This window comes from Hyaena hyaena, unplaced genomic scaffold (genome assembly GCF_003009895.1).
Source record: "Hyaena hyaena isolate Hyena2069 unplaced genomic scaffold, ASM300989v1 scaffold_30, whole genome shotgun sequence".
Lineage (NCBI taxonomy): Eukaryota > Metazoa > Chordata > Mammalia > Carnivora > Hyaenidae > Hyaena > Hyaena hyaena.
Window position 1 is genome coordinate 4,651,627 of NW_024080662.1, and position 27,367 is coordinate 4,678,993.

General features: G+C 50.1%; 1 protein-coding gene across 1 annotated transcript in view; it reads left to right on the plus strand.

The window, feature by feature from the left end:
- Positions 1–26,765, plus strand: part of CDCP1 (CUB domain containing protein 1) — a 57,952-nt gene extending 31,187 nt beyond the window's left edge. The window contains exons 3-9 of the mRNA XM_039228368.1: positions 4,228–4,590; positions 5,688–6,056; positions 15,183–15,404; positions 16,186–16,566; positions 18,588–18,953; positions 21,115–21,202; positions 23,723–26,765. Coding sequence (XP_039084299.1) covers positions 4,228–4,590; positions 5,688–6,056; positions 15,183–15,404; positions 16,186–16,566; positions 18,588–18,953; positions 21,115–21,202; positions 23,723–24,140 — 2,207 coding nt within the window. The 3' untranslated portion in view covers positions 24,141–26,765. The remainder of the gene's footprint in view (positions 1–4,227; positions 4,591–5,687; positions 6,057–15,182; positions 15,405–16,185; positions 16,567–18,587; positions 18,954–21,114; positions 21,203–23,722) is intronic.
- Positions 26,766–27,367: the final 602 nt, after the last annotated feature.

A 27,367-nucleotide genomic window follows, 5' to 3' on the forward strand; every position in this document is an offset into this window, starting at 1 on the left:
CTGAAACTTTAAAGCTAATTTAATTCAAATTTAAACTAATTTCGTTTTAAGCTAAAATTTTGCCGATGAGGAGCAAAAAGGAAAGGCGTCGGAAGACAAAGAAATTGGAGGGGCTCCTGGCTGGCTGAGTCAGTGGAGCATGTGACTCTTGATCTCGGGGTTGTAGGTTTGAGTCTCATGTTGGATGTAGAGATTACTTTATTTTTTTTAAATGTTTTTTATTTATTTCTAGGAGAGAGAGAGAGAGAGACAGCATGAGCAGGGGAGGGTCAGAGAGAGAGGGAGTCACAGACTGAAACAGGCTCCAGGCTCTGAGCTGGCAGTCAGCACAGAGCTCGACGTAGGGCTCGAACCCACAAACTGCGAGATCATGACCTAAGTGAAAGTCGGACGCTTAACCGACTAAACCACCCAGGCACCCCGAGATTACTTTAAAATAAAATTTTTTTAAAAAAGAAAAGGAGTGGCGGGTTGAGCAGATACGGGTGGAGAGGTGGGTCCACTAAGCACGCTGAGGAAAACAGAAGCTTTGAGGCTTAGGGATCTAGGTCTGGCTTCAAGCTTCAGGCTCTTGGTCACCTGAGCTCATCACATGGCTTCGTAGGCATTGCACCAACCAATAGGGTTCTCATGAGGGTGAAATAAACTAATCACTGAAGATGTCTGACACAAGGATTCAACAAACTCTGACTCTTTGGTATTATTGCTATTGCTATTACTCACAACTTGAACTTGGGATGAAGAGATTCACATGAGATATAATAACCAGGCAGAAAGAATTACATGTGTAATTTCCTAATCATTTTAAGGTGGGCATGCCAACGAGGCACATAAATGTAGTAACAAGGAGAACACTATTTGGGATCCAATCAAAGCCATACTCAAAAAATGTCTTTGCTGGGGCACCTGGGTGGCTCAGTCAGTTGAGCGTCTGACTTCGGCTCAGGTCATGATCTCACAGTTTGTAGGTTTGAGCCCCACGTCGGGCTCTGTGCTGACAGCTCAGAGCCTGGGGCCTGCTTCACATTCTGTGTCTCCCTCTCTCTCTGCCCCTCCCATGCTCATGCTTTGTCTCTCTCTCTCTCTCTCTCTCTCAAAAATAAATAAACAAACAGTGGGGCGCCTGGGTGGCTCAGTCAGTTAAGCGTCCGACTTCAGCTCAGGTCATGATCTCAGGTTCATGGGTTCAAGCCCCACGTCGAGTTTTGTGCTGACAGCTAGCTCAGAGCCTGGAGCCTGCTTCAGATTCTGTGTCTCCCTCTCTCTCTGACCCTCCCCTGCTCCCACTGTCTCTATCTCTGTCTCTCTCTCTCAGAAATAAATAAAACATTAAAAAAATTTTTTAATAAAAAAATTAAATAAATAAACATTAAAATATTTTAGAAATTTCTTTGCTTTCCATTGAAAATAAATGAATCAGGCAATAGATAAGCAAGAAAAGAGATAAACCTTAGGAAGAAGACATTCAGAAAAACAAAAGAAATTAAAGTGCTTACCTGCAGCTTTGAAACTCCATCTGGTAACTAAAGCTAAAGTGTGGTTCTCTGTAAAGACTAATTAAATAGATCTCTGACTAGTCTCCTGGAATAAAGAAAGAGAAAATACAAACATACAGCTTTGAAAGGCTAAACGTTGCTTTCATGACATTTACAGAGGCGATTTCTAAAATAGACTGTGTACACCATTATGCTAATAAATGTGAAAATCTGAATAAAAGGAATGATTTTCAGGGAAAATTCAGTGAGCCAGATTGACTCATAGAAAGGTAAGAAACCCAAACTGGTAAATAACCAAGGAGACTGGAAAAAATATGCAAGATGGAGGAAAGCGGGGTTTGGGTTATTAGAGATGGTTTCACAAAGGATCCTATAATATGTCAGGGAGAAGATAACTTCTATAATATTTAAACCATTCTAGGGGCTTAGTCGGTTGAGTGCCCGACTCTTGATTTCGGCTCAGGTCATGATCCCAAAAAAATTCTAGAAGAAAGTTGGCAAGCCTTTTCTGTAAAAGCCTGGAGGGTAGATATCTCAGAGCATCTCTGCCCTGTAACAGCACAAAATCAGCCACTTATAATAGGTAAACTAAGGGCAGTGACATCCCACGTGTTTCTTCTCGGTAGCAGGTATTGGGTGGGACCAGCCCCACAAGCTGTGATTTGCTGACCCCCTCCCTATTCTAGAGCACAGAAATAGGTGTCATTTCACAATTCGTGGAATAAAGCTCTTACAACCCTAACATCCAATGTACCAGAGCATAAAAACGAAGACCGCTGTCTAACTAGGGTGACAGGATCCCACAGGAGCCCAGGGGAAGCCAATCCATGTGGCCCTGGGCACACTGGATGCGTGGCTGCCAAGCCCGGAAAGAAATGACTACATGGCATGAAGTTTCCATGAGCTCCTAAGAATAGGTACTCTTTACCCACACACAAAAGCTATGCTGGCCAACTTCCTCACCCTATTATATAACCCTGTTTCGTAGGTTAGGCAGCGCGCCTACCTTGCTGGCAAGAACTCAGGTGAACCAGACACCTCTTTCCTCTTGGGGTGTCGTGCATTGCAGACACACCTGTCACCAAGACTCCAGGACTGCTTTGCAACAATGACCGTTCGGGCGCCAATGACCTCGGAGCTCCTTAGACAGCTCTGAAAGTCTCCCGTAATCCTGCTTTGCGTTGCCGGCACTTTCAGACCCCACTGGAGGGAGCAGTAAGGATTCAAAGAGTCCCCTTAGAGTGGCCGGGAGCCAGGACACCGGTCCACTTGATTCCCTGCCGGGGTCGATGACAGCCTCGCTGTTCTGTGTCTGCTCTCTGTCACTTCCTCCACATGCTTACTCCCTCCTCCAGAGCAGGGTTTCTTGCTTTGATTTAAAAGACTTAGGAAACAAAAGTGCATCAAAGGATGTCATCAGCTGCTGGCCTTTAAAAAAAAAAATGTCAACTGCAGTGGTAATAAAACCCCAACATTACAGCCGCCAGGCAGGTCCATAACTGTGCCTCCGGGTTCCAGCCGTTAAGGGGGTTGGGCGTTCAGAGCGTACTTGGTATGTCGACGGGAAAAGCAGTTTTGAAAGGTGGAGCTTGGCAGTGTGCCTTAAAAATTGTGAAACCGTGACTTTCTCAGACCGGGGGAAGTGGGATAGATATCCCATAGCACAGGCTCTATTGCAAAGGGCCTCCATCTGGCCTCCAGGAAGGCTGGAGTTGAGGCCCACCGACTGAACCACAGTGACTAAATCTAGAAAACACTGTAGCGAGGAGGTGACTTGCATTTGGTTTGGAAGCAGAGCCTGACACGAGGATTTTTTGTTGTTAATATTTTTAATGTTTAGAGGCACCTGGGTGACTCAGTTGGTTAAGCCTCCGACTCCAGCTCAGGTCATGATCTCATGGGTCCTGAGTTCGAGCCCCATGTCAGGCTCTGTGCTGAAAGCTCAGAGCCTGGAGCCTGCTTTATATTCTGTGTCTCCCTCTCTCTCTGCCCCTCCCCTGCTCGTGCTCTGTCTCTCTGTCTCTCAAAAAATAAAACCTAAAAAAAATATTTTTAAATATTTTTAATGTTTATTTTTGAGAAAGAGGGAGAACGAGTAAGGGAGGGGTAGAGACGGGGAGGAGGACAGAGGATCCAAAGCATGTTCCGTGCTAACAGCAGAGAGCCCGATGCCAGCCTCAAACTTCTGAACCGGGAGATCATGACCTGAGCTGAAGTCGGAGGCTTAACCGACTGAGCCACCCAGGTGCCCCGACACGGGGATTTTTTAAGTCATTTGTCGAGAGAGTGTGCTTGGAAGAAACTTATGAAGCAGTGAGAAAAGCGGGGTAGAGCCAAAGGAAGAAGTAAGCAAAGGTGTGGTTTTAGATGGTGTAACCACAGGCTGATGCTGGCATCGGAGCGCCAACCCCAGACTGTGTGACACGAAGCAGGGAGGTCTGGCTTACTCACTTCTGCCTTGGGCTGCTAGGCATCCTGGGACATTGGGAAGGGGGCAGAAGGAGGTGGAAGAAGGGGCGGGTAGGTGCAGGATGACCTCTCAGGCTTTTTGGCCCAAGGGGGCTCCCCCAGCCGAGGCGGTTCCCCAGAGAAGAGTGAGCTATTGGCCGCCAACACGCAGCCAGGAGAGGGTGCCCCTGCCTGGCGGCCCCACGTCTGCCACAGGAGTGGAGAGGAGCAGTGAGTGGCCTGTAGCGTTTGTGACCAGCTTGCTCTTGTGACTGTGTTTCAGACTGCATTTCAGGCCCGTGTCCCTTCGGGGAGGTCCCGCTTCAGCCCTCAACCTCGGTGCTGCCCACCCTCAACAGAACTTTCGTCTGGGATGTCAAAGCCCACAAGAGCATCGGCCTCGAGCTGCAGTTCTCGGCTCCTCGCCTGAGGCAGGTGGGGCCGGGCATGAGCTGCCCGGATGGAGTCACTTACAACATCAGCGGCCGCATCGACGCCGCCGTGGTCAGGATCGGAACCTTCTGCAGCAACGGCACTGTGTCCCGCATCAAAATGCAAGAAGGGGTGAAAATGGCCTTGCACTTGCCGTGGTTCCACAAGAGAAACGTCTCTGGCTTCAGCATCGCAAACCGGTCTTCTATAAAACGTGAGCACACCCTCTCCGTCCCCAGTGAGGCTGAAACACGCACAAAATCCCCGTTGCTCTGGACCGTCAGGTGGTGGGCAGTGTTGGTATGAATATCTTGAAGGAAGACCCCTCTCTTCTGCAAGTGGAGTGGCTCTCCTGGTGTGATCACCCTTCTCTACTTTTTCTTTTTTTTAACATTTACTCATTTTTGAAAGACAGAGAGTGACCGAGAGTGAGCAGGGGAGGGGCAGAGAGAGAGACAGGGAGACACAGAATCCAAAGCAGCTCCAGGCTCTGGGCTTCAGTGCAGAGCCCGACACGGGGCTCGAACTCACGAACCGTGAGATCATGACCTGGGCCGAAGTCGGATGCTTAACTGACTGAGCGCCCCAGGCTCCCCGTCACCCTTCCCTACTAAACAAACCAGGATGCCACTCTCTTCTCTTGGTCCTTTGTTGCCTGTGAGGTTTGTTTTCAAAACACGCAGTGGGATTGGCCCCACAGACCTCTCCTCACCCCGTTTCTGATTTCTTTGTCCTGCCTTCTAGCCCTTTCACGTGTTCTGTGATTGTGTCAGTGGTTGGCCAGAGCCGGGTGTTAAATGCTCAGGAATTTTGTGAACTGAGGCTTAAACTGAGCTGCTAATAAAAATAAAACTCTGTAAACTTACAGTTACTCTAGAAACAAAGGTAACGCGCGCTCAAAACTCATCACTTCCTAATTATTTCACCGCATTTTACCATTCTCTGTGCTCCTGAGGTTATTTACGCTGACTGTCCCTCTACGGTGCGGACACCATATGGTGACGAGCGACTGCGCGTCTGCCCCCAACTCCCCGTTCATGTCACATTGGTGGCTTGAAATCAGCCGTGCTGCGAGGAAACTGGCAGGCGCCCCAAGTTAGGGTGCTTGTGTCCCCCCTGCTGGGTCGGTCATTAACCCCCCGCCCCCCCCCCCCCGCTCACCCACCACCGATGTGTCCTTAGCGAGGGTAAGACCAGACCCAGAGCTCCAGAGCTGAGCTCTTCCTGACCCCGCTGCCCACCAGCCACGGACAACCTGCACAAGGTCTCATCACCTCCCCCTCTTTCTCGTTTGGGCCCCGCCCCCAACAGGACTGTGCATCATCGAATCCGTGTTCGAAGGCGAAGGTTCTGCCACCCTGATGTCTGCCAACTACCCCGACGGCTTCCCTGAGGACGAGCTCATGACGTGGCAGTTTGTGGTCCCCCCGCACCTGCGGGCCAGCGTCTCCTTCCTTCACTTCAACGTCTCCAACTGCGAGAAGAAGGAGGAGCGGGTGGAATACTATATCCCGGGCTCCACCACCAACCCCGAGGTGTTCAAGCTGGGCGACAAGCAGCCCGGGAACATGGCTGGGAACTTCAACCTCTCTCTCCAGGGCTGTGACCAAGATGCCCAAAACCCAGGGATCCTCCGGCTACAATTTCAAGTTTTGGTCCAACATCCACAAAATGAGAGCAGTAAGTGAGCCCCGCTTTCCTTTCCCCTCCGCCTCCAGTTCTTTCTTTCCCTCCTGGGGAGTGCGCTTGGCGCGAGGTTCCCTTTCTGTTTCTCGCCTGTGGCTTCCGGAACACTTGAACTCTGGACCCTGTAAGAGTTTCAGGACGTGTGCTGCTGGCCAGTAAGACAAGCTCACTGGTGAACGTCCACACTGAGAAGCAAATGCGGACTTGCGTTCAGGCCAAGTCGTTTGTTTGGTTTTTTTTAAGTTTATTTATTTTGAGAGAGAGGATGTGGGAGGGCCAGAGAGAGACAGAGTCCCAACCAGGCTCTACACTGTCAGAGCCAAGTCCAATGTGGAGCTCGAACTCACAAACCGTGAGATTATAACCTGAGCTGAAACCAAGAGTCTGACGCTTAACCGACTGAGCCTCCCAGGTGGCCTCAACCTAAGTTGTTTTGAGAGAGAGAGAGAGTGCATGCACGAGAGGGGGAGGGGCAGAGAGAGAGGGAGACCCAGAATCTGGAGCAGGCTCCAGGCTCTGAGCTGTCAGCACAGAGCCTAATGATGACCTGAACCAAAGTTGGACGCTTAACGACTGAGCCACCCAAGGCGCCCCTGGGCTAAGTTGTTTTTAATGAAAGTGTTAGGAGGTTCCTTTCTTTCTGTATCACATGTCTTGACCCTCGATGTGAATCAGGATGCATACTGCACAGTCACCATCCGCTATGACAATGAACCCTATCTTAGTGGCTGGGCGCCCCATCCATACTGTGTACACACACTCTGTGCCAAGCCCTGATGTCAGCAACTACTTACACAGCCTTAGCTAATCCTTATTCCAACCCTAAAAGGGAGGCAGGAATTATCCTCAATTACTGCTGGAAAACCAGGAGGCCCAGGTTGCTCATAGAACTAGCCCAGCATCACGTAGCCTGTCCGGAGCAGAGCAAGCCCAGACCCCAGAGTCTGTGCTCTGGATCATTCTGAACCCCAAGTGGGGGGTTACATCACTCTACACACAGTTACTGAGATGCCACCAACCTAGAAAAGGCCAGAACTAGGGGGAGGCCACGTGCCCGGGTAGCAGCATTAAAGGAGACGCTGCTCTGAGGCACTTACTTGCCTTCTAGAGGTGCTCACCCTCAAGGTCATGTAAGTACAAGGTCAGCCCCTGGGAGCAAGTGCCTCCTTAAACTTTGCTCCGCGGAGAGTGGTGTGGATGTTGAAATAAAAGGTACAAGATGATGGGCACGTGTGTGGCTCAGCGGTTAAACATCTCACTTCAGCACAGGCCACGATCTCACAGTTCGTGGGTTCAAGCCCTGCATCGGGCTCCATGCTGACAGCTCAGAGCCTGGAGCCTGCTTCAGATTCTGTGTCTCCCTCTCTCTCTGCCCCTCCCCTGCTCATGCTTTGTCTGTTTCTCTCTCAAAAATAAATAAACATTAAAAAATTTTTATTAAATAAAAAAAGGAAGGACGCCTGGGTAGTTCAGTTGGTTAAGCATCCAACTTTGGCTCAGGTCATGATCTCACAGTTCGTGGGTTCAAGCCCCACACTGGGCTCTGCGCTGACAGCGTACAGCCTACCTGGGATTCTCTCTCTCCCTTTCTCTCTGCCCCTCCCCAACTCTCTCTCAAAACAAAGAAATACACTTTTAAAAAAAGGTACCATATGAGTTCAGAGTGGAATTAAGTGGGACCGAGGTGTTTATTTTAGTAGAGCTGATAAACACCTGGGAAGTGACGGCGGTGGTGGGGGTGGGGAGGAACCCGCCCAAGGGGCTGCCCTCTGGGCGTCTCTGGAAGCTACAGCCTCACCATATCCTTTTTAACTTTATTTATTTATCTTGAGAGGGAGAGAGCATGAGCAGGGGAGGGGCAGAGAGAGAGGGAGAGAGAGAATCCCTAGCAGACTCCGCAGTGTCATCACAGAGCCCGATGCAGGGGCTGGAACTCATGAATCGTGAGCCAAAACCAAGAGTTGGACACTTAACTGACTGAGCCCCCCAGGCACCCCCACCCCATGTGTCCTGACCCAAGATGGCTTCTGACTTATAATAACCATGTAGAAGGTGTAGCTGTGTGTGTGTGTCCATTGATTGTGTCTGTGTGTGTGCGTGTGTGTTTACTGACATATTACTATGATCCCACTCTCACAATTGTATCATCGGAATGTTACAAACCGCCACACAAGAATCTGGAAACGGTGTGGGTTTGAATTTAGGAGACAGGGATTTGTTTATGATCTCAGCTATGGTGAGTGCTGGTGATTTTTTGTGTTTCCTAGAACATTAGCTGCGTTGATTTCTGCAACTAATCAGATTGTTAAACAGGCTTTACCCAGCGTCAAGAAGGGTTTGGCTTTAGTTTCGAGGTAAGTAAAGAGTCGCTAGCTGCAGGTTAAAGCCGTTGAGCGGTGTCCCGGCTTCCCATAAAGTAGGATCTGTCTGCGTGGATTTGAATCCCAGCTTCCCTACATGCCACGGGACTGTGGGCAGAGCATCTGACCTTTGTGTGACTCAGTTCCTCATCTTAAAATAGGATAGGCCCACCCTCTGGGGGTGCTTTAAGGATGAAATGAGGTAATACAGTGCCTGTCGGATGGTAAGCGCCCTTAAAGTGTTACCCTGCAGGGTTCTAGATCAGAGACCCAGCACCTGTCCTCAGAGATAGACTGTAACCCAGCAGAGACGTGACTTGTGGGATGCAGGAGGTCACTTCCTAGGAGTTCTCAGTGGTCTGTGTGCCGTGGGGTTCGAGGCCGGCAGGAATTCGGGGGTGGGGAGGGCTCACAGCAGAGCCTGGCACTTTCCATCCTACCCAGGCGGCCCCAAGTGTTTGAGAGCATTGCCACGGGAAGGGAGTCTAGTCTGTGTGCTGTTTCTGCTCTTTCTTGGCCTTGGAAATGAGAGGGAAGAAGCTGTGGGGTTGCTTCAAGAGGCTGAGTCCCGCAGCAGGAGCCTCTGCCCTTCCTTCCCCAGAGAGTGTGGAGGAGCACCTCCTGGGGCTGGTCCTCAGTTGAGGCCTCCTCCTGCTGCTCTTCCCTGAGCCCAGGCCAGGGCCCCTTGCCCTTCACTTGACCGCCCTTTGCCCCCAGTAGAAGAAACAGCTGCCCAGAACAGAGTGTGTGCCCCAAGATTCCACATATAGGGGGTTTGCATTCATCACAACGTTGTATTTATCTGTCTACACAGCTCTGTCCCGCTAACCTCCTCCCAGTCCGGAGCCTGGTCTTATTCCTCTATCTTCCTACACCCACCACAGTTTTTGGCACATTCCAGGCCCTTTGTTTTTTGGGGGGTTTTTTTGGTTTTGTTTTTTTTAAGTAGGCTCCATGCCCAGCATGGAGCACAGGGCTTAAACCCACAACCCTGAGCTCAAGACCTAAACTGAGATCAAGAGTCAGATGCTCAGGGGCACCTTCGGTGGCTCAGTGGGCTGCCTCCGACTTTGGCTGAGGTAATGATCTCACGGTGTGTGAGTTTGAGTCCTACATCAACCTCACTGCTGTCAAGGCAGTACCTGTTTCAGATCCTCTGTCTCTCTCTCTCTGTCTCCCTCTGCCCATCCTTTGCTCATATTCCCTCTCTCTCTCTCAAAAATAAACATTTAAAAATTAAAAAAAAAAAAAGGGCTCTGGGTGGTTCAGTCAGTTAAGCGTCCAACTTCAGCTCAGGTCATGATCTCACAGTTCAAGCCCCATGTCGGGCTCTGTGCCAACAGTGCAGAGCCTACTTGGGATTCTCTCTCCCTCTCTCTTTCTCTGCCCCTCCTCCACTTTTCTCTCAAAATAAATACGATAAACTTTAAAAAAAATCTCTACAGATTCCACGAAAATGATTAGGGGCCTTTTCAAACCTTCAGTCAATGAACTAATCCCTTCAGGGGTTCCCACGGTGTCAGTATCAAGTAGTGAAAGGTTGTCTTTTTTTTTTTAAGGTGAAGGTGTCTTTTCAAACCTCCAGCTTAGGTGTTTTTTTTATGGAGAGGAAACACCTGCTGATTCTCTTGTGGAGAAACTTTCCATCAGGTTGTAGCCTTGAGCAAATCGGAGGTCTCTCTGTCACACCTACCCCTCCTCCTCCAGGCCTGGGCAGAGTGAAGCAACTTGTCAAAGCACAAAGAAGACACAGAGTAATATGTCTTTTCTTTCTGTAGATTTGCAAATGTAAATAGCGACATTTCCATTGCAAGCACCCCATCTGTGAGAGGGGAGGGGTGCACACTTCCATCCTGCTCTGACAGCTGAGGCAGCGCATAAATTTACTGTGTCTACCCCTCAAGTTATTAAAAAAAAATTTGTAGGGCGCCTGGGTGGCTCAGTTAAGCATCCGACTTCGGCTCAGGTCATGATCTCAGGTTTCATGGGTTTGAGCCCCACGTTGGGCTCTGTGCTGACAGCTAGCTCAGAGCCTGGAGACTGTTTTAGATTCTGTGTTTCCCTCTCTCTCTGACCCTCCCCTGCTCATGCTGTCTCTCTCTCAGAAATAAATAAAAAATGTTAAAAACAAATTTTGTTTAATGTTTGTTTATTTTTGAGAGAGACAGAGTGTGAGCAAGGGAGAGGTAGAGAGAGAGGAAGACACAGAATCTGAAGCAAGTCCAGGCTCTGAGCTGTCAGCACAGAGCCCGACGTGGGGCTCAAACCCACGAGCCGCAGGACCATGACCTGAGTCAAAGTTGGACGTCCAAAACTAGCTGAGCCACCCAAGGTGCCCCTATTTTGTTTTTAATGTTTATTTATTTTTGAGAGAGAGAGAGAGAGAGAGGGAGACAGCGTGAGTGGGGGAGGGGCAGAGAGAGACACGCAGAATCTGAAGCAGGCTGCAGGCTCCGAGCTGACAGCATAGAGCCCTACTCAGGGCTCAAACTCACGAACCGTGACATCATGACCCGAGCCAAAGTCAAACGCTTAACCAGCTGAGCCACCCAGGCGCCCTGACCCTTCAACTACTTTGAGAGCCAACCAGACTAAATGTGGACAGAATCAGGTCAGATGACTAAGGAATGAGATGCGGACGCAGAGCCAAAGAACGGGATGTGGGCAGTGTGTTAGCACGGAGCCAGGGGCCTCCTGAAGCCCCCCACAATGCAAGGTCCGACTTGCCCAGAATCCGGATTGTTCTCCTCTACAACATCCACTCTCTGTGTTGGCCGAACCACTGGGTGTCTCATTATACAGTAAGCCTCAGAGGAAAGAGGAATTGTACAACCACAGGACGTTTCCACACCCACCAGAATGGCTAAAATAAGTGAGGCTGGCAACAGCAAGGGTCGGCGAGAACGAGGGGCCTTCGAAGCCTCACGTGCTTCTGGCAGGAAGGGTAAGAGGGTGCGATCGCTTAGGAGAACGATCTGGCAGTTTCTCACAAATTTATACCTTCCTATGACCCAGAAATTTCACTCGGAGGTAATTAGCCCAGAGAAACGAAACCGTAAATCTGCTCAAAGATTTATAAAAGAATATGTACAGGGGTGCCTGGGGGCCTCAGTCAGTTAACCATCTGACTCTCGGTTTCAGCTCAGGTCATGATCTCGCGGTTCATGGGTTCGAGCCCCACATGAGGCTCTGCCTGGGGGATTCTCTCTCTCCCTCTCTGCCCCTCTCCTGCCTGCTCTCTCTGTCTCTATCTCAAAAATAAATAAACTTAAAAAAAATTTTTTAGGGGTTCCTGGGTGGCTCAGTCAGTTAAGCATCCAGCTTCGGCTCAGGTCATGATCTCACAGTTCATGGGTTTGAGCCCTGTGTCGGGCTCTGTGCTGATGGCTAGCTCAGAGCCTGGAGCCCGTTTCAGATTCTGTGTCTCCCTCTCTCTCTGATCCTCCCCTGCTCACGCTGTCTCTCTCTCGGAAATAAATAAAACATTTAAAAAAAAATTTTTTTTAAGAATGTGTACAGCCATTTTATTCATAATTGGAAACAACCAAATCTCCATCAATATAGGAAAAAATAAGTGTGGTATATTCATTCTATGGAATACCACTCAGCAATAAGAAGGAAAAAGTGACTGATATACAAAACTACATGGATGAGCCTTAAATACATTTTTCTGAGGGGGAAAAACCAGACAGGAGAGTATATACTGTATGATTCCATTTATATGAAGTTCCAGAACGTGTGATGTCTACAGGGATAGAAACTAGGAAGCGGTGGCCTTCGAGGGGCATGACTGGGAGTCAAGCAGAATTGACTAGAAGGGGGCACAGAAGACCTTTCTGGGATAATAGGAATGTTCTAGATCTTGCTTTGGGTGATAGATACAATGGATATATAAAATTGTCAAAATTCATCAAACTGAACACTTAAGATCTGTGCATTTTATTATATGTAAATTATATGTCAAAAAAGCAAAGGGAGACTGTAGCTAGTGATTAGCAGGTTTGGGAGTCAGACTGCTTTGGGCACTTACTAGCAAGCTGTGTGACTTTGGACAAAAATTACTTAATCTTTTTTTTTTTTTTTTTAAGTTTATTTATTTACTTTGAGGGAGAGACAGACAGACACAGTGTGAGTAGAGGAGGGGCAGAGAGAGAGCTGGAGACAGAATCCCAAGCAGGCTCTGTGCTGTCAGTGCAGAGCCTGACCTGGGGCTTGAACCATGAGATCATGACCTGAGCTGAAACCAAGAGGACTCTTAACTGACTGAGCCACCCAGGCCTCCCTGAAAATTACTTAACCTTTCTAAGCTTCAAATTTGTAGTTTATAAAATGGAGAAAATAGGGGCACCTGGATGGCTCCCGGTTCATGGGCTTGAGCCCTGCATCAGGCTCTATGCTCACATCTCAGAGCCTAGAGCCTTTTTCCGATTTTGTCTCCATCTCTCTCTGCTCCTTCCGTGCTTGCTCTCTGTGTCTGTCTCTCTCAAATATAAAATAAAAAACATTTAAAAAAATTTTTAAAAAGATACGCACCAGAGGGGTGCCTGGGTGGGTCAATTGCTTAAGCGTCTGACACTTGTTTTTGGCTCAAATCAAGATTTCTATGGTTTGATCCCCAACAGGGCTCTGAGCTGGCAGCACAGAGCCTGCTTGGGATTCTCTCTCACCTTCTCTCTCTGCCCCTCCCCTGCCTGTGCTCGCTCTCTCTCTCAATAAAGAAACTTAAAAAAAATAGACAGGCACCAGAGCTGTAGCCAACTCTCAATGGATGTATAAGCTGAATGCAGAATAAATCTTTGTTATTCTAACGCTTTGGATTTGGGGACCATTCATTACTGCAGCCTAATTTAGCCTGAGCTGACTGATACACTCCCTCTCAAGGATATCATGAGGCTTAACAACCTAACACACAATGGAGTCTCTACCATGAGCCAGATACGCAGGTCATGGAGATCCAGGAAGTTCCCTTTCTGGCGGGAAGAACAGACAAGCAATTGGAAAATGAGGACTTCCCATCAAAGAGAGATTTGCTTCCTCCTTCACCCACACTGGAATGGCTTTTAAAGCATTTCTAAAAGCATAAATTCCAAGGGAAATGATAAATGGAAAGGAAACAATAGTCTAACATTTCCTAAAGTGGGACATAGACGGGTAACTGATTCAGCAGACCCGAAAGTGCAGAATCTAACCCCACAGTGGGAAACTCCAAGAAGAAATGTTCAAAGGCCCAGGAATTGGCAGCAAGTCACCTCCAGAACTGGAGCTAAAAGTGGGAGAAGCCGCTCCAGCCCCAGATCTACCAAGCAGCCGTGGGACACTCCTCCCCCAACCAGCAGAAGATAGGCATTTCTTCCTTGGTAAAGGGAAGTTTTTGAACCAAAGATCTTATTTGCATTAAATTAGAGAAGTGCTAAGCTGAACACGGGGCTTGAATAAAGATTGATGTGCTGACTTTTTTTTAAGTTTATTTATTTTGAGAGAGAGAAAGAGTGTGGGTAGGGGGAGCCGGGAGGAGGAGCAGAGAGAGAGAGACTCCCAAGCAGGCAGCTCAGAGCCCGATGCGGGGCTCAGGCTCATGAGCCATGAGATCATAATCTGAGCTGAAATTGGGCGCTTACCTGACTGAGCCAGCCAGGCGCCCCTAAACTTTTTTTTTTTCATTTATAATTTGTGTTCACTCACATCTTTAAGGAATTTCTCTTTGCTTTGAAATACCAGTCTAATTTGGATTCTTTTACTAATGGGAGAGACTCTTCTCCTGGCCCAACCAGGAGTAGTTCGTCTTTTTCTCACTTGTTTGAAATATAGCATTTATTAGAGACTAAATTATAATATCAATGGGTATAATATCTATGAATAATATCTAGGAAGAAATATAATATCTATGAATCTTCTTTCCCTGCATTAATGGCATACTGCTACTAATTACTACACACGAGAATATTTATACAGGAGGGGCGCCTGGGCGGCTCAGTCGGTTAAATGTCCAACTCTTGGTTTCCGCTCAGGTCATGATCTCACAGCTCGTGAGTTCGAGCCCTGCGTCGGGGTCTGCACTGACAGTATGGAGCCTGCTTGGGATTCTCTCCCTCTCTCTCTCTGCCCTTCTCCCTCCTCTCTCTTTCAAAATAAATAAATAAACTTAAAAATATTTATGCAGGAAGGTATTTAAGTAAATTATGGTGAGTCTCACTTGTTAATTATCAGCCACTAAATAAATGATTTTCAAAGATGTGTAAATATGAAAACTACTTGGAAAAATAATTAAAGCCGTGTAAAGTAATAAAGCTGAGTATAAAATTGTATGTGTACTATACTTTTACATAGGTGAAAATGTTCATGTGCATGTGTATGAACAAGAACTAAGATGAATTTGAAGGAGTAAAAGCAGTTAAGCAGTGGTAGTAACTCAGTCCATTATTTTTCTTTTTCAATGTCTCCTAGAATTCTTATACGTTCTCTCTTCTTTTTTTTAATTGTTTAAGTTTATTTATTTATTTAGAGAGATAGCACAAATGGAGAAGGGGCAGAGAGAGACAGGGAGAGAAAATCCCAAGCAGGCTCCATGCCACCAGCACAGAGCCTGATGCGGGGCTCAAACTCACGAACCATAAGATGCTGACTTGAGCTGAAGCCAGTCGCTTAACCGACTGAGCCACCCAGGCTGTTTCCAGCCAGGAGAGGTATAGTGCTCATTTTTGCCCGTCCACCAGTGGCCACTGATCCACGCCTCAGGCCTGTTTTCTCTTTGTGGTTTCAGATAAAATCTATGTGGTCGACTTGAGTAACGAGCAAGCCATGTCACTCACCATCGAGCCGCGGCCCATCAGGCTCAGCCGCAAGTTTGTCCCCGGCTGCTTCGTGTGTCTGGAGTCCCGAACCTGCAGCACCAACCTCACCCTGACGTCCGGCTCCAAACACAAGATCTCCTTCCTTTGTGATAACCTGACGCGCCTGTGGATAAACGCGGAGAAGACCATAAGTACGTCCCCTTGCCGCACTCTTCTGGGGCCGTAGGCGGCTCTCCCCGCCCATCCCCATCTTCTCCATGGGGTCCACTGAGTAGGTTATAAATAGTCTGATCAGAAATGTCCCCCGCCGTGCAGGGTAGGCAAGGGCGCCCAAGACGCAAACAGGGAGGTGGAGATGGGCCCCTCTAGGACCAGAGCCTCAGGTGCAATGGTGTCCTTCAGAAGTACGCTGCATTCCCACGTCCATGCTGGTCCCCTCTGCCCAGCCGTCCAGAATCATGAGATCTCTCCTCTGTGGAGCCTTCCCCAGCCTCTCCCATCCACGTGCCCCCTGCCCCCACGCTCACCAAACACCTATCACCTCTTGCATGAGACTGAGCATCTCAAGGTCAAGAACTGTGGCTTCTTCCACTTTTTTGTCCCTTTAGCCCCCAGTGGTGCTGGACATTATTAGTCACCTAATAAATGTTTGATGATTGGAGGGCAGCAAAATGTATAGTCCCCCTGCCTTCTGCTGGGCCACCATGACCCCCGACGTGGATGCTCTTAGACTTTCCGCAGATGAAGCAGCTGAGGCCACACGACGCAAAACAGCCTGCCCGCCAGGAGGTGGCCGAGCTGGGACGCAGGCTGATATCTCCCCAACTCCAGCCCTGCTCTGACCACTGCATAAAACTACCTGCCCACGCAGGGGGCGGGGGGAGCCAGAGAGCCCGGGGTGGTCTGGAGGGCTGGGCAGGATGCACCTGCCGGTCTCCTCCCTGCCTGGTGCCACGAGCCCTTCTCTTCCAGGCTGCGCGGACCAGCGGTACTGCCACAAAAGGTCCTACTCCCTCCAGGTGCCCGGGGACATCCTCCAGCTGCCTGTGCAGCTGCACGACTTCTCCTGGAAGCTGCTGGTGCCCAAGGACAGGCTGAGCCTGGCCCTGGTGCCCACCCAGAAGCTGCAGCAGCACACGCCCGAGAAGGTCTGCAACACCAGCTTCAGCTACCTGGTGGCCAGCACGGTCCCCGGCCAGGACCTGTACTTCGGCTCCTTCTGCCCTGGAGGCTCCATCCGGCAGATCCAGGTGAAGCAGAACGTCTCCGTGACCCTCCGCACCTTCGCCCCCGGCTTCCAGCAAGAGGCCTCCAGGCAGGGCCTGACCGTGTCCTTTATCCCGTACTTCAAAGGTAAGGATGTCTCCCTCTGTCTCCCCGTCTCCCTGCCCCTTTCTCGTGTGGGCATCCGTCCCCTGTTGGGTGTGCGATCGTCTTGATTAAGTTGTCAACTTGAAGAGAAGGGATAGTTGTGTGGACTAGTGCTCGTGCTAGAAATGTGAAAGACAGGAAGCCCTCCTCCTGAGTCTGCCGTTAATCTAGCGTGGAAAATTCCAGGAGGCAGAAATAAGTCTCTGACGGTGGGGGGTGACGGGTGACGGGTGACAGGCGGGAGAACAAATAATCAGGTTCGAGTCTGTTTTGGAAGCAGGCAGAGCATAAATGAGAGTCAAACAAACCTCCCGAGTCCTGGACTTTTAAGGTGTTCGCATGAAAATCCTTTTGTGGATTTGTTTTTTGTGGGGTTTTTTTAGCTTATTTTGAGACACAGAGAAAGAGTGTACAGGCAGGGGAGGGGCAGAGAGAGAGGGAGAGAATCCCAAGCAGGCTCTGCACTTGCAAGCCTCAATCCCATGAACCTTGAGATCATGACCTGAGCTAAGATCAAGTCAGACAGACACTTAACCAGCTGAGCCACCCAGGCACCAAGCCAAGACTTTTATCTGAGGTTCACTTCGTACTTTGTTCCCAGAGGTCTGAGTGGGGAAGGAGAAGAATCTTTGGCCATAAGATTAAGTTCATCCCTGGGACGCCTGGGTGGCTCAGGTGGTTAAGCATCCAACTTTGGCTGAGGTCCAGTCTGTGAGTTCAAGGCCCACATTGGGCTCTGTGCTGACAGCTCAGAGCCTGGAGCCTGCTTCGGATTCTGTGTCTCCCTCTCTCTCTGTCCGTCTCCTGCTTGTGCTCTGTTTTTCTCTCTCAATAATAAATAACCTTTTAAAATACATTTAGGGGCACCTGGGTGGCTTAGTAAGTTGAGCGTCCGACTTCCGCTTAGGTCATGATCTCGCAGTTCGTGGGTTCGGGCCCCACGTCGGGCTCTGTGCTGACTGCCAGCTCAGAGCCTGGATCCTGTTTCAGAGTCTATAACTCCCTCTCTCTGACCCTCCCCTGCTCACGCTGTCTCTCTCTCCTAGAAATAAATAAAACATTTAAAAAAAAAATACATTTAAAAAATACATAAAAATAAAAAAATAAATAAAAACATGGGGCACCTGGGTGGCTCAGTCAGCTAAGCAGCTGACTTCAGCTCAGGTCATTATCTCACAGTTCGTGAGTTCAAGCTCCGCGTCAGGCTCTGTGCTGACAGCCCAGGGCCTGGAGCCTGCTTCTGATTCTGTGTCCCCCTCTCTCTCTGCCCCTCCCTCATTCATGCTCTGTCTCACTCTCAAAAATGAATATAATAAAAATAAATAAAAATAAAATTTTTGTAAGCAAAAAAAAAAGGAAAAATCTTTATTGCTAAAAAATGCTAACCATCATCCAAGCTTCCAGTAAGTTGTAATCACTGATCACAGATCACCATAACAAACATAATAATGAAAACGTTTGAAATGTTGTGAGAATCACCAAAACCTGACACAGAGACACAAAGTGACCAAATGCTGTTGGGAAAATGGCACCACAGACTTGCTCGGTGCAGGATTGCCACAAACCCTCAGCCTGTAAAAAGCACAGGAGCCGCAAAGCATAGCAAAATGAGGTGAGCCTGTGAGAAACTTTAATGTCGGGGAGCCTGGGTGGCTTAGTCGGTTGGGTGTCCGACATCAGCTCAGGTCATGATCTCACGGTTTGTGGGTTCGAGCCCCACATCGGGCTCTGTGCTGACAGCTAGCTCAGAACCTAGAGGCTGCTTCGGATTCTGTGTTTCCCTCTCTCTCTGACCCTCCCCTGCTCACACTTTGTGTCTCTTTTTCTCAAAAATAAATAAACATTAAAAAAAAAATTTTTTTTAAAAGAGAAACTTTAATGTCATCACAGAGAGCTCTATTGAACGACACTAGTGCAGACGCTTGAACATCGTCTCCTCCGCCGTTTTCCCTCCATTTTGGCTCAGTGAGACATCTGTGTGGATTCTCTCCCCTTTCCTGCAGAGGAAGGCGTCTTCACAGTGACCCCAGACACAAAAAGCAAGGTCTACCTGAGGAGCCCTAACTGGGACCGGGGCCTGCCATCCCTCACCTCCGTGTCCTGGAACATCACTGTGCCCACTGGCCAGGTGGCCTGCCTGACCTTCCTCAAGGAGCGGACCGGCGTCGTCTGCCAGACGGGGCGTGCGTTTATGATCATCCAGGAGCAGCGGACTAAGGCCGAGGAGATCTTCAGCCTGGAGGACGAGGTGCTCCCCAAGCCCAGCTTCCACCACCACAGCTTCTGGGTTAACATCTCCAACTGCAGCCCTGTGAGTGGCAAGCAGCTGGACCTATTCTTCTGGGTGTTACTTACCCCCAGGACTATAGGTAAGGGCCCGCCAGCTCTCATGCGGGTGGTGGTAGATAGCAGATGGGCGGCCAAAGGCTAGGGTTCAAGCCTGGGAGGGACTCCAAAGACGTGGATTTGAGTGTGGGCTTTCCATGTATCAGTCGGCTTTTGCATCAGCAATGCCACAAAACAAACAACCCCGGAACTCCGTGGCTTAAAAACAGCCATTTGTTATTGCTCACATGTTGGCTGGGTGATTCTGGTCTGAACTGGGCTTATCCGGGTCACTCGCTCATGCACCCATGGGCAGCTGCACAGAGCTAGAGGACTTTGCTGATCTCGGCCATGCACTCTCACAGGTCTGGCGCCCAGCTGCAGTTAGCAGCAATAATTCGGTTCCTTGGCTCTCCTCCCCACAGTCCCTTACACTCCACCCCGGGCCTTGTTCTCACTGAAGCAGAGAGACCCAAGAGAATCTGGGGGGAGCCTGCAAGGTCTCTTGATGCTTGTGTTAGGAACTCACACACCACCTCCCCTGGAATTCTTTTGTCCTGCCTGAAGTCAAGGGGTGGACAAATCAACTCCACTTCTTGGTGGGAGGAGCTGCAAGAGTCACATGGTAAAAGACATGGTTCAGGGAGGGGGAGAACTAGTGGGTTTTTATTGTCCGTCTGCCACGATCATATACCATTAATCTCTCTCTGGCCCAGGAGAAAAAAGTTTCTTCACTTTCTAACCTTCCTTGTCTTTAGAGGGTGGATAGTAATAACTACCTCATAGAAGTATCAGGAGGAAGTCAGCATTGAGGGTTCACATGTGGGGACCTGGAAAGTGTGACATAGATATTTGGTGCTGGCGTTTCTTACCAAGTCCGGTGAAGCCTTGGAAAACGCCCTCGGGGGCTGGCCTTAGGCTCAGAATCGCAGAATCCACCAAAGAGTTTCCAGCAAGGAAGCGCATGTGCGGCAGATCCCCTGTGATAGGGCCACATTTGCCTTTATTCCAAGACAGTCACAGAGCACCGCAGAGTGTTGGAACCAGAAGGGAGCGTGGAGGTGGTTTCTCCCGGCCCCTTCCCTCTCTGGTGGTCAGAGAGACTGTGTGTCTGCCCAAGACCACACCGCTGGGTAGCAGCAAGAGAACAATGGGGAACAAAAAACCACAAGTGAGAAGCTCTCGCATACTCTCAGCTTAGTTCCTGGGTCTGCTGACTCTCACATTCATTTTCTGTCATTTATTTCTACTACTTTTTCTTTAACTTTATTTACTTAAGCCATCTCTACATCCACTGGGGGGGGCTCGAACTCACAACCCCAAGATCCAGAGCTGCATGCTCCTCTGACAGCCCACCAGACGCCCCATTTATTTTTGTTTCTCTCTTAACCTCACCTTTTGTTTTCTTGGTGAACAAGCACGAAATTCTAAATCCCTGCTCGGTGTGGGGCTCCCTGTCTGATTTATTTCCTTTCTTCTACAACTGTAAGAAAAGAACAGCATAGATGAAACAACCCTGTCCTGAACACCTTCACTGCTGACTTTAGACTCCCTGCTTTCACTCCACCCCTCTGCTCTCTTCTCCCACATAGGCTGTGGGGACCGGGTGGACACACCCAGGGGTAGGCCCAGAGTAGCCTTTGGAGTGGATCTGGTAGGGCCCCCAGTTTGTTTTAGTTCTATCACTGCGTAACAAACAGCCCCAAGATTTAGTAGCTTAGACAGAACACCATTCTGTTTGCTCACAAGTCTGTGGGTCAGGAATTTGTACAGGACACAGCAGGGTGGCTCTTCTCTGCTCTTGGCTGGGATGGTTCACCTGGGGACAGATGTCTGGAGCCTTGGTATACTCCCCTTCTGCCGGGTTCCTCGGGGTGTGTTCCTCATGGAGCCTCCACACGGCTGGCTTGGGCTTCCTCACAGCATGGTGGCCTCAGTGTAGTCAGACTTCTTCCATGTGTCTTACTGGCTTGCCCTCAGACAGAAAGCGCAAGACGTTGCCAGGCCTCTAGAAGGCCCCAGAACCGGCAAGTCAGGAAGAGTCGAGAAGGAGGGAAGTGGGCCCCTCTTACTATGAGGAGCAGCGTGTGTGTACCGGGAGGGGAAGGAAGGGATGGCGGCCATCTCTGGAGACTGTCTCCTCCAGTTTATCATCGGCCCGATGCCCCAACTCCTCACCCTTCTCCCTCGTGTCTCTGCTCACAGACCTGACTGTCATCGTCTCCGTGATCGTGGGAGGTGGCGCCTTACTGCTGGTAACCCTCGGACTCATCGTTTGCCTTGTGCGAAAGAAGTAGGTGGAATTTCTCAAAACCATCTTCAGCTGCCCTGATGCCTCCTTAGGTCACACAGACCAGAGCTGTCGTGAACTATGGACTTCTTTTGCTTCCGGTTCCTCCCCGGAGGATCAGTGTTAGATAATATTGCTTAGAGGGGAGGGGGAAGAAAAAATAACAGAAAACATGGCTGGTGACATTTTGGCCTGCAGTTTTCACACCATGTGTCAGCACACGTCAGCTGTGAATCACCTACTGTCTGCTCATCAGACGGCACTCATCACAGGGGTGACCTTAACAGGAAAACGATCACGTCGGGCCTGCCACACCGGGCCTCTGGGCCTGTGTCCTCTGTCCCCTTGAGAGTAGATGCATGCTGTCCCCCGGTGTGTCCTCCAGTTTCTTAAACTATTTTATGCTTGTGTATTGGACTCCAGACAGGCACCAAAAAGCTAGCCCTGTGGGCGAGAGGAAGGAAGACCCAGTTATCTGACTCAGTCTCACCTCCCGCCCCCTCAGGGGGGCGGCTGCTGTTTTATGAAAGGAAAGCGTTGACCTTTTTAGACCTAATATGCGCTGCTACCAGATTTGATCAGTTCTGCTTGTATTTCTGATTAAAGCCATGAAGGGGGGGGGGGAGGGGGAGGGAGGAGGGATGCTTTCCTTAGCACGATTCAGTCTTCCAACAAGACAAAAGGAATTTTTTTATTCACCGGAGCTGTGACCACACAGCCCAGATTCCTGACTAATAGTGAGACGTTCTAGAAATGTCTGCGCTGATGAGGAATGGGCTGCCCACGGCAGATCCAGGGAAACGCCTCTTTTCCATGAGATGAGGTTGTACATATATCGCACAGGGCGGGGGGAAAGGACTTCTTTTTATGAATTATCGTTTTATGGTTTTTCTAGGAAACTTCCTTGTCTGGGGTGCGGGCTCTTCTACCCAGATCTGAAATCTCGGTGTTAACACTGGGCCCCTATTCGGGAGGAAGCCGGGTGAGGGGAGCATCCAACTCTTACCTCCATCTCTGAACTGCCCCAGTTCTGGCCTGAGAATCACGAGCACTGGCCTTGCGTTTGGGGGGGGGGGGGCGGGAGGGGGAGGGCCACTAGCTGTAGGAGGGCAGGTAGGTTCTGTAGTAAGAATGAAAGAACTTATTCAGTAAGCATGTTTCTGGGAGCCTCCCGGACACTAGGAACCATGCCCGGTGCTGGGGATGCAACGATGAGCAGAACAGCCTCTCCTCCCTCCGCCCGGTGTGGGGGACAGAAGGACTAAATGAAGGACCAGCTTCAGAACGGCCTAAAAAGAGCAGTAGGGGAGAGCACCAAGGCTCTGCGGAGCACGAAGGAGGGGTGTCCGGCTCCGGGCTTGATGCTGGAGCCTTTGGAACCCATCATCCCAGCCAGACACGCAGTGTTACAAGCTAAATGTACTAGAGTATTTTTATCTCAGCAAAGGACAGAGAGCCTGTCCACAATTAGTGAGCCGCCAGCCTGTGCGTTATATGGTCCATTATGTTAATTGAGCTAATGTCCTCCATTCGAATCACTGCGAGGCTAAAAAGCCAGCGTCCCCTGCTTTTGGCTCATGGAGATGGAGGGCGAGGCTTTGTTTTCCGTGGCGGAGAGAGCTAATGCCCGTCCACGCCCAAGGACCAAAGAACATTACAAACCAAAGGTTAATGGTGTTACTGAGGAACTCTGGCGTCCCGGCCTGAATGTTGTCGTCTTCTGAGCTCTTTCCCCTTATGCAGGTTCCTGCTGAAGGGACTGGATCCCCCTGCTAATACTGGTTCCACTGTCGCCAGCTCTAGCCAACAGCTAGGATACAGCCATCCATCCTGAGTCTGCTATGTCATATCATTGAGAATGGAGACAGTCAGGGTTTTACCCATGCAAACAGGGGTGAAGCCTTAAGCTACGGGAAAGACTGAGTCGTAGAGGGTTGGCCCGGGCATGGCAGCCCCTGATGTGGTCCTGCTGGGGCACTTCCCTTTCTCGTAGGACAGAGAGGGGCTGGTTGTCAGATGTTCCTACCCCTGGGCACCACACATCCGCCAAAGCACATCCAAGCACAGACAGTATTAAACGTGCACCACCACTCTGTTTCCACTGTGAAGACTGGAGACAGAAGCTGGTCCCTCTTTTTTTTTTTTTATGTTTATTTATTTATTTTGAGAGTAAGAGGGCATGTGAGCAGGGGAGGGGCAGAGAGAGAGGGAGACAGAATCCCAAGCAGGCTCCACACTGTCAGCTCAGAGCCCGAATCAGGGCTCCATCTCACAGACTGTGAGATCATGACCTGAGCTGATATCAAAGAGTCGGACGGTTCACCAACTGAGCCACCCGGGCGCCCCAGAAGCTGGTCCCTTCTAAATTCTAAGAACAGGAGCTTCCGTTTCAAGGGCTAAGGGATTTGAGAGACTGGGGGAGACGTGTGAGAACCGCAGAGGGCCTGAGTTCTAGTAGGGCTCTGCAGATGGAACACAGCCAAGATCGATTTCTTCCTGACCCTCTCGTTCCCTTTCTCTTAGTAGGAAGAAGAAGATGAGCAAAGGGCCAGCTGTAGGCGTCTACAACGGCAACGTCAACACCCAGATGCCGATGCAGCCAAAAAAGTGTCAGAAAGGACGAAAAGACAGCGACTCCCACGTGTACGCGGTCATTGATGACACCATGGTGTACGGCCACCTGTTGCAGGATTCCAACGGCTCCTTCCTGCAGCCGGAGGTGGACACCTACCGGCCTTTCCAAGGCCCCACGGGGGACTGCCCTCCCTCCCCACCCCTCACCGGCTCCAGGGCCCCGACTGCAAAGCTGACCACAGATCAGCTGGCCCCCAGGTTCCCTGCTGAGTCTGAGAGTGAACCATATACCTTCTCCCACCCCAACAGCGGGAATACAGACCTTCCCTTGCTGGACACCCATAAGCCCTCAGAGCCTGAGGAGTAACTTGGACCCATCCCAAAGACTTCTGCTTAAAGCGGGGTGCTGAGACACCCTTTAGGGGTCTCCAGCAGAAATCCGAAAGAGGAATTTATATGGAAGGAACAGCAAGAGGTTTTCCTGGGCACCACCAACCTGTGATTTCCAAGTGGGCTTGTTCCAACAGTGGGACATTGAAAGTGATGAATTCCAATCTGGATACAGTCATCACAGTCCATGTCCTTCGGAAGCCAGATTGGGTCATAAACCAGCCTGTAATTGAGGGGAGGGGGCTCTGAGTCACCCCATACACCGTTGCAGTGAGCTCTGGATCTGGATTTGGAACTCTTCCGGGTGACAGTTCTGATCTCTAGGAGCCCATCCATCCAAGGTCCCTGCTCCCCCTGGAGCCCTCCTGGATGAAAATGACGATGTGCCTTATTATTACTATTATTTATTGGGTGGTCCTGCGTATTTAAGAAGTCGAATGTATAACCACGCAGCTCTTTTCCCCTGACGCAGTGACAGCTCACGCTCACTGGTGGGATGGCTGGGTTTTGACTTCTCCCAACCACTACATACACATGTGCCTGTCCCCTCGAAGGTGGGAATGATTTGCGATCTGTCTGGCCGGAAAACGGTGTGCGTGTTTGAGGGCGCTGACACGTACCTGCTTTGATAAGAGACTTCTGGGTTCTCTCGCTCTCCCCACGGTCATCCTCCTCCACAACATCTCAGGCCTCACCGTCCTGCAGTCCTAGAAGCAAGAGAAATTTCCTTGAATTGCTGCGTGTGGCTGTCCCAGCCCCAGCCACGCGTTGGCATTTAAACCGAAATGTAGAGAGTATTTGCATCCTCTAAAAATGTTTAAGAGCACACAGGAGATTGGCCACTGCATTCCTTCCCTATTGCTACTGTAACCAATTACCTCAAACATGGTGGCTTAAAACAACCCAAATCTCGTAGTTTACGGTTCTGGAGATGAGAAGGGCAAGATGCAAAGTCCCTTTTGCCGTGTAAGGTACCATATCCACAGGTTCCGGGGGATTAGGACCTTTTGGGGAGTCATTCTTCTGCCTATCGCCCCCTCCTGCCTGTGGGGGACTATGAAATGACCCAGCCCACCAGTGTGGGTTTTTTGGGCCTAGGAATCTTTTTTTTTTTTTTTTTTTTTTTTAAGCATCAGCTACTAACATTTAAAATTATAAAATTTTTGCATAAATATCCAGGTCAGGACATCCGGCTGGGCTGGGGGGCTTACGCTGTCACCCAGGAGCCGCCGGCTGGAGCTGGGAAGCGGCTCACTTTTGGGGGGGCGCCTGGTCTCCTGTTCACCCCAGCCCCCCCCCATTCCTTCTCGCCTCCCTCACTGATGCTGAGTCTTGTAGCTACTGATGAGTGCCCCCCGCAGGGCTGCTTTGCTTATAATGAAATGAAAGTTGGGCCCTAGATCTCTCCTCGAATGAGAAGACAGGCCTCGAGGCTGGTGTGGGTTTCAGGAAAGGTTTTTCCTACCCATGGCCCCGGGTCCCTCGTTTATACTCATGACAAGCCCAGCTCCTGTGGCTGTTGGCCTCTGTGGCCCCTGCTCGCCTCGGGGAGGACAGGGATGGGTGTCGGCACCGTCCAAAGGTTGGTGTTTCTGTAGCGAAACCTCCTTTAAAGGTGAACGGGCTTCGTCGTGTTCCGTGAATTCTGGGAAACACCCGCCTCGACTCGTCCGTGTGCCCCTTTGCCGTCATGAGGAGTTCGGAGTGCAACCTCCGAACTGCTGTGTCTTCCGAGGCCTCCTGGACTCTTTCCAGAAGGAAGGGTTTGTTTTAGTTACGACCTCGGTTCTGCCCCTTGCACCTTTCCCTTCTGAAAGGCGGGCCCCGGCCCAGTCACCCTCGGCCCTTTGGCCTGAGATTCAGGCAGCCTCCCCCATGAAGGGCCAGAGGAGGGCTTCCTGCTCACACCCGAAATTGGATGGTCACTTAAAGTCCCTGTTGGAGCCCCTCCTCCACCCTCTGGCCTCCCCGACCTCCTGGGCTCTGCGGAAACACCCTCCTTCCATGCTCTGCTTCCTGTAGCCACAAAGCGTGGCCGGCCACCTTTATTTACAAAAACCCTGTGTGGCCATGTTCTCTTAACTGGGTTCTCTTAAAACCCCGGGCCCAAGTGCCATCTTCCTGAAGCCTCAGGGGAATTTAATGTTTTCTGAAGCTTTGCCTCCTCCATGGTGTCAGCACAACGTACCCCTGGCTCTTTGCTTGAAAGCCCAGACCCCCTACTTATGTAAAATTCTTCAGGGTCACTGGAAACCAGTCGGACACATTTGCTGATGCCTTATGTGCTCTGGCACAGTGCCCTTCCTGTCGGGGCCGCCTCCACGCCCATCTGCTGGGCTCGTGAGGAAGCCCAGCACATCCAGGCCTGGCTCTAGCATGGGGATCATTCTGCGCAGGAGGGGAAAGTCCCAGGAAGGATCAAGGGGGGAACGCATGTGTCCGCGGGATGTAACCTTGGTCAAGGTTAGAGAACAGGTTTGTGTGGATCTGTAATGCTTGACTGGGAATAATTTATTTTGTTGTACATACTTTTTAGGTACCGTTTTACTCATTTCCTACACTTTTTTTTAATAAACAAATGTACAGGAAAGAAAAATGGGCATTGAGTTGTTTAAATATTTTGGTTATTTATCCCCAGCTATCCCCTGGTTATTTGCCAGAGTCCCCAGTTCGCTGGAACGTTGAATACTATCTACCTTCTCCCAAGCTGGATCTCTCCCCTGAGCTCCAACTTGCATGGCCATCTCCACCTGACATCTGATGGGCATCTCAAGTTCAAAACATCCAAAGCTGCCCTTCTGCTGTTCCCCCTCCAAATGTGCCCCTCCAGTGGAGGGAAAGGCTGGAGGAAACAGTTTACCCCGACTCTGTTGATAACGATTCCAACCCTCTGGTTGCTCAGACCAAAACCTCTAGAGTCCTCCCTAACTGTCTCTCTTACACGCATGTTCCATGGTCCACCAGCAACCCTATTTGTTTTTTCCAGTAAGCTTCACTCTCAACTTGGGGCTCGAACTTGCATCCTTGAGATCAAGAGTCATAAGCTCTACTGACTGAACCAGCCAGGCACCCTGGGACCACCAGTCATCTTAATGCCTCTTCTTGGTATCCAGGATCCCCCATCTTCCTACCTCCACTGCTTTCACTAAGTCCCTCACCTCGACGATGCTGTCACTTCCTGCCTTCCACTCCCTCACCTCAAGA